This window comes from Lepidochelys kempii, chromosome 5, assembly GCF_965140265.1.
Source record: "Lepidochelys kempii isolate rLepKem1 chromosome 5, rLepKem1.hap2, whole genome shotgun sequence".
Classification (NCBI taxonomy): Eukaryota; Metazoa; Chordata; order Testudines; family Cheloniidae; genus Lepidochelys; species Lepidochelys kempii.
The window spans coordinates 74,123,708-74,133,305 of record NC_133260.1 but is presented as its reverse complement, the minus strand read 5'-3'; the positions used below and the strand labels follow the sequence as shown (position 1 = coordinate 74,133,305).

The window sequence follows — 9,598 nt, the reverse complement described above, 5'->3', positions numbered from 1 at the left end:
CAGTGGTCAGGAGCTGTTCAACTACAGGCTGAGCAAGTGCAGAATGGTGGTAGAATGTGCATTTGGACGTTTAAAGGCGCGCTGGCGCAGTTTACTGACTCGCTTAGACCTCAGCGAAACCAATATTCCCACTGTTATTACTGCTTGCTGTGTGCTCCACAATATCTGTGAGAGTAAGGGGGAGACGTTTATGGCGGGGTGGGAGGCTGAGGCAAATCGCCTAGCTGCTGGTTACGCGCAGCCAGACACCAGGGCGGTTAGAAGAGCACAGGAGGGCGCGGTACGCATCAGAGAAGCTTTGAAAACCAGTTTCATGACTGGCCAGGCTACGGTGTGAAAGTTCTGTTTCTTTCTCCTTGATGAAACCCCCCGCCCCTTGGTTCACTCTACTTCCCTGTAAGCTAACCACCCTCCCCTCCTCCCTTTAATCACCGCTTGCAGAGGCAATAAAGTCATTGCTGCTTCACAGTCATGCATTCGTTATTCACTCATCACACAAATAGGGAGATGACTACCAAGGTATCCCAGGAGGGGTGGTGGAGGAGGGAAGGAAAATGCCACACAGCACTTTAAGCACAGCACTTTAAAAGTTTACAACTTTAAAATTTATTGAATGACAGCTTTCTTTTTTTTGGGCAATCCTCTGTGGTGGAGTGGCTGGTTGGCCGGAGGCCCCCCCACCGCGTTCTTGGGCGTCTGGGTGTAGAGGCTATGGAACTTGGGGAGGAGGGCGGTTGGTTACAGAGGGGCAGCAGTGGCAGTCTGTGCTCCAGCTGCCTTTGCTGCAGCTCAACCATACACTGGAGCATACTGGTTTGGTCCTGCAGCAGCCTCAGCATTGAATCCTGCCTCCTCTCATCACGCTGCCGCCACATTTGAGCTTCAGCCCGCCACTTACTCTCTTCGGCCCGCCACTTACTCTCTTCAGGCCGCCACCTCTCCTCCCGGTCATTTTGTGCTTTCCTGCACTCTGACATTATTTGCCTGCACGCATTCGTCTGTGCTCTGTCAGTGTGGGAGGACAGCATGAGCTCGGAGAACATTTCATCGCGAGTGCGTTTTTTTTTCTTTCTAAGCTTCACTAGCCTCTGGGAAGGAGAAGATCCTGTGATCATTGAAACACATGCAGCTGGTGGAGAAAAAAAAAGGGACAGCGGTATTTAAAGACACATTTTATAAAACAGTCGCTACACTCTTTCAGGGTAAACCTTGCTGTTAACATTACATACATAGCACATGTGCTTTCGTTACAAGGTCGCATTTTGCCTCCTCCCACCGCGTGACTACCCCCTCAACCTTCCCCCCTCCCTGTGGCTAACAGCGGGGAACATTTCTGTTTAGCCACAGGTAAACAGCCCAGCAGGAATGGGCTCCTCTGAGTGTCCCCTGAAGAAAAGCACTCTATTTCAACCAGGTGACCATGAATTATATCTCACTCTCCTGAGGATAACACAGAGAGATAAAGAACGGATTTTGGTTGAATGCCAGCAAACATACACTGCAATGCTTTGTTCTACAGTGATTCCCGAGTACGTGTTACTGGCCTGGAGTGGTAAAGTGTCCTACCATGAAGGACGAAATAAGGCTGCCCTCCCCAGAAACCTTTTGCAAAGGCTTTAGGACTACATCTAGGAGAACCGCAAATGCCAGGGCAAAGTAATCCTTTCACATGCTTGCTTTTAAATCATGTATAGCATTTTAAAAGGTACACTCACCAGAGGTCCCTTCTCCGCCTGCTGGGTCCAGGAGGCAGCCTTGGGTGGGTTCGGGGGGTACTGGCTCCAGGTCTAGGGTGAGAAACAGTTCCTGGCTGTCGGGAAAACCGGTTTCTCCGCTTGCTTGCTGTGAGCTATCTACAACCTCCTCCTCCTCCTCATCTTCTTCGTCCCCAAAACCTGCTTCCGTATTGCCTCCATCTCCATTGAAGGAGTCAAACAACACGGCTGGGGTAGTGGTGGCTGAACCCCCTAAAATGGCATGCAGCTCATCATAGAAGCGGCATGTTTGGGGCTCTGACTCAGAGCGGCTGTTCGCCTCTCTGGTTTTCTGGTAGGCTTGCCTCAGCTCCTTCAGTTTCACGCGGCACTGCTTCGGGTCCCTGTTATGGCCTCTGTCCTTCATGCCCTGGGAGATTTTCACAAAGGTTTTGGCATTTTGAAAACTGGAACGGAGTTCTGATAGCACGGATTCCTCTCCCCAAACAGCGATCAGATCCCGTACCTCCCGTTCGGTCCATGCTGGAGCTCTTTTGTGATTCTGGGACTCCATCATGGTCACCTGTGCTGATGAGCTCTGCATGGTCACCTGCAGCTTGCCACGCTGGCCAAACAGGAAATGAGATTCAAAAGTTTGCGGTTCTTTTCCTGTCTACCTGGCCAGTGCATCTGAGTTGAGAGTGCTGTCCAGAGCAGTCAGAATGGAGCACTCTGGGATAGCTCCCGGAGGCCAATACCATCGAATTGTGTCCACAGTACCCCAAATTCGAGCCGGGAACGTCGATTTAAGCGCTAATCCACTTGTCAGGGGTGGAGTAAGGAAATCGATTTTAAGAGCCCTTTAAGTCGAAATAAAGGGCTTCACTGTGTGGACGGGTGAAGGTTTAAATCGATTTAACGCTGCTAAATTCGACCTAAAGTCCTAGTGTAGACCAGGGCTCAAAATCTTTGATTAGATGCGCAGATACACCTACAGTGGAGCATGCATAGAGACACTACTCAAAAAAGGAAAAAAAGCAAACAGATTGTTGGGAATCATTAATGGGCAAAAAGGGATGGATCACTTGATGATTACTTCTTCTGTTCATTCTCTCTAGGGCACCTGGCATTGGCCACTGTCGGAAGACAGGATACTGGGCTAGATGAACTACTGATCTGACCCAGTCTGGGTTTTTTTATGTTCTTAGGAAAGCATAGTTTTCAGAGGTTAATTTATTTTGCTTTCATATAATTCATGCACTGTTAGAAACAGAAAGAAAGAAAGTGCATGTTCTAAGCATATTAAGGGTTTTGTTTGTTTGTTTGCAGAAATGAGATATAAACTCAACAAGGCTGGAAGCTTGCTCTTGGGTTCCATTTCTTTGATAAAGTTATCTGCTACAGAAAATAGGATAGCAGGAAAATCAAACCTTTCTTCATTGGAAAGCTTAGGAAGGTTGAGCACAGAAAAAAACTGAAGTTAATCAGTCAGAGAATCCTCTTTTTACATCCCTGCAGGGCATGACCATGACTTCTTGGGGAGGCCTAATCATTACTTTCGTAGTGGCTTTCATACTAGAACTTCAACACTGTGCCAGTAATTTTTTCCCCTCACATTTACAGATGTATATTTTAGTCATCTAGAGATATCAGCATTTTATTTATAAGCCAAAAAAAAAAAAAAAAAGCTGCTCACACAATAGCACTGACAGGAGAAAACTGAATGATCTAAATTTTTCCACGCAAGGCCGTGGCACTAACATTCTAAATCGCTATGACAAAGTGAATGCTTTCATCATGAAAACTGAATTCTGGGAGTCCACAAATATGGAGACAAAGACTTTACCTGTTTTCCACTACTTCGTGCCTGTCACTGCTGTCTGCACAGGGGAAACTGAGCAGAGCAAAATTAAAGAAATAACAGTAGATCATTTAGCCCACTTGCCATCTGAGTTAACAGATTTAGACTAGTTTAGCCTTTTGATTTTGTATCCAAGATCAAGCTACTTCTTAAATATTCTCCTCCTGTTTAAAAGTGTAACTTTTAATGTAACAATGTGACAAATGCCTTTAGCTAAAGTGTGTAACAGAAAGGTACAAACCCTAAAAGGCAAATGAATACACAAAGGCATCCAAATATGGAAAGATGCAAAAGAAAACAGAATGAAATTATAGCAATTATAATATGATGCTAAAACTATATACAGATTGCAAAATAAAGCACTCCAAAATTGGGAAATGCCCAAATTAAGATAGCCCATGCAATCTTAATTCAGCCCCATTACAAGAACAAACTGGCCAAGTTTAGGCTTGAAATTAGAAGATTTCTAACCCTCAGAGGAGTGAAGTTCTGGAACAGCCTTCCCAGGGGAAGGGAGGCCTAACTGGTGTCAAAAGGCCTAACTGGTTTCGAGACGGAGTTTGATAAGTTTATGAAGGGAATGGTATGATTGCCTTCAATGGCATGTGGCACATCAGTGACTGCTAGTAGCTAATATCTCCAGTGGCGGGAGACAGGATAGTAGACAGGGAAGACTGAGTTACTACAGTGAATTCCTTCCCAGGTGTCTGGCCAACATCCTCAGGGTCTAACTGATCGCCATATTTAGTGTCAGGAACGGATTTTCCACCAGGTCAGATTGGCAGAAACCTTGGGGATTTTTTGCCTTCTTCTGCATGGGTTGGATCACTTGCTGGTTTGAACTAGTGTAAATGGTGGATTCTCTGTAATTTGAAGTCTTTAAACTATGATTTGAGGACTTCAGTAACTCAGCCAGAGATTATGAGCCTATTCCAGGAATAGAGGAGTGAGATCTGTGGCCTTCAATGTGCAGGAGGTCAGTCTAGATCCCTGGTTCTCCACCAGGGATAGGTGTATCCCTGGGGGTATGCAGAGCTCTTCCAAGAGGTACATCAACTCGTCTAGACATTTGCCTCGTTTTACAACAGGCTACATAAAACCACACTAACGAAGTTAGTACAAACTAAAATTTCATACGATGACTTGTTTATACTGCTCTATATACTATATTAAATGGTAACGTAACATGCATATATGAACTATTAGACATGCGTTATGTCATTTACTGATTGTGCAAGCATGTTAATGAGGTGAAGTTGTCATGGTGTGTATGCTGTTGTGATGTAAAAATGGCTAGATTTTTAAAACGAGGAGTTGGAAGCAGCGGTAGTGGTGACACTAAATTTGTAAGAAGTTGAAATGACCTGGAAAAAAACATCGTCATTTCTGCGAAGAATATATTGCTTTTCGATTCACATCTACAAATAGCAATCCTCCTCAAGATTTGCGTTTCCTTTGCACAGAAACTATCAAATAATAGTATGAAGCTGGTGTGTTTGCAATGACATTTGAAGCCAAAACACCTTGTGCATGTGGGTAAGCCAGTAGAATTTTTTCAAATAAATCCAAGTCCAGACTTACCAGCTCAAAATGGAAAAAAGCTTCACTTTTTCTACAAAAGCACTTGAAGCTTCATACGCTGTCTCCTTTCTTGTAGCAAAATAAAAGAAGCCGTACACAACTGTAGAAGATCTGATTGTCTGTCGTTGTAGCACTTGCAGAAAACACGCTTGACAAAAAACAGTTGATATTCTCAAGAAAGTACCCTTATCTAATGACACTGTGTTGTAGAACTGAAAAAATGGCTGAGGATATTCTCTCTCAACTTGCAGAGAAAGCAAATGGCAAAAACATTTGTCTTTCAGCTTGAGGAGTCCATAGATATTAGTAGAGAAGCTCAGCTGATTTCACGGTATTGAATGTAAGCAACTACGGATGTCAAAAAGCACATGCTGTTTTGCAAAAGTATAATGGCAAACTCAACCAGAGGCGCCATTTTTAAATTAATTGACTTTTTTTCTGAACACCATTTGAGTTCGATTTTATGCAAATTCACCTGCACTGACAGGGCTGCTGCAATGACTGGGAGAGTGAATGGACTTGTAGCTAGAATCAGAAAAGAAAATCCTTCCTTGCAGTGGGTGCACTGTATCATACCCTCCAGGCACTTGCTTCAAAAAACGAGTTCTGAGCTCCTTGAAGTTTTAGATGAGTCCATCAAAATTGTCATCATTATCAAGTCCAGGCCAATCAATGCTTGCCTGTTTCGCTTTCTTTGTGAAGAGATGGGGTCAGAACATCAGCAACTGTTGCTTCACATAAAGGTTCACTGCCTTTCAAAAGGCGAAGTACTTGACAAACTGTTATGCACAGAAGTTCACATGGTTTCTTCCAGATCATTCATTTCCCTCTTGCCTCTGTGTTTAACAATACTGTGTGGTTAGCTCAACTGGCCTCCCTCACGGATATATTTAGCAAGCTGAATGATCTAAATTTGTCCATGCAAGGCCGTGGCACTAACATTCTAAATTGCTATGACAAAGTGAATGCTTTCATCATGAAAACTGAATTCTGGGAGTCCACAAATATGGAGACAAAGACTTTACCTGTTTTCCACTACTTCGTGCCTGTCACTGCTGTCTGCACAGGAGAAAATGAGCACAGCAAAATTAAAGAAATAACAGTAGATCATTTAGCCCACTTGCCATCTGAGTTCAAGTCATATTTCCCCAACATTCAACATAACTCAGCTCAACTGGGTCAGAAACGCATTCATCTTGTCACGTTAGCAGCAATAACCTCTATCAGTCAGCAAGAAAATCTTCTTGAGCTGTCCTCAGACTGTGGTGTGCAAATGAAGAGGGGGCGAGACCCTCAAAAGTTTGGAAACTGCTGGCTTATAGGCAGATCAGTGGAAAGCAGGACCATTTCATGGTCAGGATTTTTTAAAATTAGCCAGTTTCATATTTTCAGATGTTTACATCTGAAATTTCAAGGTGGTGTAATCATGGGAGTCCCAACACAAGAGTCGGGAGGGGGAAAGGGGAGGTGGCAAGGCTATTATAGGGGGATGTACGGGGCTATTGCAGGGAGTCGTGGGATCACTACTCTTACTTCTGCCCTACTGCTGGCAAGGGCACCGCCTTCAGAGCTGGGCAGCCAGAGAGGAAGGCTGCTGACTGGGCACCCCGGTCTAAAACCAGAGCTCCTGCCAGAAGCAGTAGTTTACCACCTACTCTTCCCTAACTTCATCCTTAGAAATGGCTAAATCGTTTTCATTGAAATGTTCCAAAAAAATTCACACTGAAGTGAAATTAGAGGGAAGACACAGCCCAGGGGCAAGAGAAACTCAAGCCTGCAGGGGTAAAGGCAAGGAGCATCCTCAATAGTTACTACCATTGCAGGGACTGTCAATCCTGGATGTCATCAGACTGCTTTCTACAATTTGAATCTGGCCATTCTCTCCCTGTGCTGACTGGTCTGCCCCCTTGCTCAGTCCATTCACCTCAGCCTCATTCCATCTGCCCTGTGTGCTCCCCCTACATTCTTCCCTCCCTTTTTAACACTGTCCTTATCCTCCTTATGCTGTCCCTTCTGTCCCTTGTTTTGTCTGTCAGCTTCGCTAATCCACTCCCCTAACAAGAACCCACTGCAGAGGTCTTTTTTAAATTTTGTGCCAATAACATATCATTTGCAAACCATCCCTCTGTTCTATCCATTTTCCCTACCCCCATGTCTGTCTCGTCTATTAAGCTCTTTAGACAGGGACCGAGTTACTCTATTTGTACACTGCCTAGAACAATGCGGCCCTGTTCTCAGCTGGTCCTTAGGCACTTCCATAATACAAATAAATAAAAATAAAAACAAACATGGAAAGTTTCACCTCAATTGATTAAATTCTGGCAATGTTATAAATAACTGAAAATAGAAACTTATAATGAAGTGTTAGGCAGCATTAATTATGGGCATTGCTACTATCTCTGCCTATAAGGGGGAGCAGAAACCTGTGTAGATGCAAGCACAGACTCCATGATATGACAATAATAATTTAGCAACAGAATATATTATGTACCATTACTGAAATACTCTCTGAATTCTTTATGTTCACAAAGGAGAATAGAAGGCAGACACCAGAAGTGCCTGTGGTTCAATAGGAAAGGGTCAGTGAATCTATAATGAAAAAAACATAATTCAGTGATTCAGATGTACTACTGCTAAGATCCTTGGTCCACCATCCACCCCAGGTGGCCAGGCCAGACTGTCTCCAGCTGAATTAGGCTCTGCAACCCCCAATGTGCACCGAGGGCCTGAAGATACAAAGATCTCGAAGATGGTGGAACCCTAGCCCTGAACTCATCCCTACCACAGGATACCTAAAGCCCAGCCCTTCATTGAGCTATTCACCACCCTCACCACCAGCCCCCCCAACACTCTTGCACACAAGAATGCCCCCTTTCCCAATGTTTGTGGAACTTCTGAATCCCTGGAAACAAAGGCTGGATTTTGGCCCTGAAACATAGTTCCTTTTAAAAAAGCAGTTTTAGTCAAGTTAACGTAAAGGAAATATAAAGGTATTATTATGTAGTTAGGGACAGAACAAACAACCAGTAAATATTCTCACTGGCCCTATGCTAAAAAAAAAAAAAAAAACACTGAACAAAACAAATGCAACACTTTGGTCATTAGTCAGCAGAACTCTAAAACTTTGGCCCAATGCTTGCTGGTAATAGGACAAAATACGTGGAATGCCTGTGAGAGTGGACCTTCTCACAGTGGATACTTCCTCCATTCTTTGCAGTTTCCCCTTACGTGCTTTATTCTAGATGCAGTCTTGCCAGTGCTACCCAGAGCAGTACTTTTCATTCAGTGATCCATGGAGGAATGCATCAGTGGACCCAGCCCAAAATCAAAGAGGCAGATTCTTAGCTGATGTAAATTGTCATCATTCTAACGGCAACTCCCTCCTTCCACTGGAAGTATGACAGTTTACGTCAGCTGATAATCTGCCCCATAATTTGTTTTGATGTTTTTTATCTGACTACCCTATCACTTTGCAAACTCAACAGCATACTGATTTCCTGCCCATTACCACCCACGGGCCTTTAAAATATTACTGCTTTCCAAGTATCTCAAGCCAATTGAATATCTGTTTTTGATTATTATATCCCAGTTATATAAGCTTGCATTTTTGTAGCTGAATCTCATTGTGTTACTTCCTAGTCATGTTTCTAACTTATCTTGTTTTATATCTGTCTCTACATATCTAATTCAACCCTTCTCTCCCCACATTTAACCTGCAGATTTAATTAACATGATATTTTTCTGCTTCCAAACTATTAAAGTTGTTATATTTACAGCTCTTCAAAATTTCATGGCAGAAGCGCACACACACTACACTAGAAACATTACAGCTGGTCTTGGCAGACAATGATTCAGAAAGAAATTTAAAATTTCAGATATGTACTTTTGATAGCAAATATGGGCACCACACCATGCTCTTCAAGAGGTGAGTGAATAAAAGCTGTTTGCAGGTAGAGCTGAATTCAACTTCAAATTAAAAAATGAACATATCATAATAACAGTTTAAGTACTATAATTTGTTACAATTTCCACGACTACTCTATTTTCAAACAAGAGAGCCGTTGAATTGCTGATACACTTTATATTTTAACTCATAGAAATCCAACTAATATTTGAAACCTTGGTCCTTTCAAAAATTTAACATGAGGCTAGCTCATCAGTTCCTGAATTTAATAAACAGTCTTTGGGCTGGATATTTTCCCTCCCCCAATTCTCCTAAACAAACCTTTTATCCCAGCTGCCAGGTCTTTTTAACCAGCTTCCTTCCCACCACACCACACCACACCTTTCCATAGCAGCAATACACCAGCATGATATTCCCTTTTGGCTGCCCAGTTTACCTCTAATTCTCCATTTTTTTCCCTTAAAGAGCAACCTCTTCCTAGACCCTGTGTTCCCAGCTGCCCACTGTTCCCATAACCTTCTTCTCTTCTTCCTCTCACACAACTATACAACCCTCCAG

The 9,598-nt window shown here is 43.3% G+C and overlaps 1 protein-coding gene across 1 annotated transcript; it reads right to left on the bottom strand.

Moving 5' to 3' along the window:
* Positions 1–360: 360 nt before the first annotated feature.
* Positions 361–7,970, bottom strand: LOC140911521 (uncharacterized). The gene is made up of 2 exons (XM_073344743.1): positions 1,716–7,970; positions 361–1,129 (listed from the first exon to the last, which is right to left on the bottom strand). Exons 1-2 carry the CDS (start codon positions 2,296–2,298, stop codon positions 600–602), a joined length of 1,113 nt encoding a protein of 370 aa, XP_073200844.1. The 5' UTR covers positions 2,299–7,970; the 3' UTR covers positions 361–599.
* Positions 7,971–9,598: the final 1,628 nt, after the last annotated feature.

Bases quoted from the DNA above. Each gene is read 5' to 3' on its own strand.
- LOC140911521 (XM_073344743.1), bottom strand. From the start codon at position 2,298: ATGCAGAGCTCATCAGCACAGGTGACCATGATGGAGTCCCAGAATCAC. The intron at 1,130-1,715 runs GTGAGTGTACCT...TTTCTCCACCAG, and splicing joins AGGCGGAGAAGGGACCTCTG to CTGCATGTGTTTCAATGATC.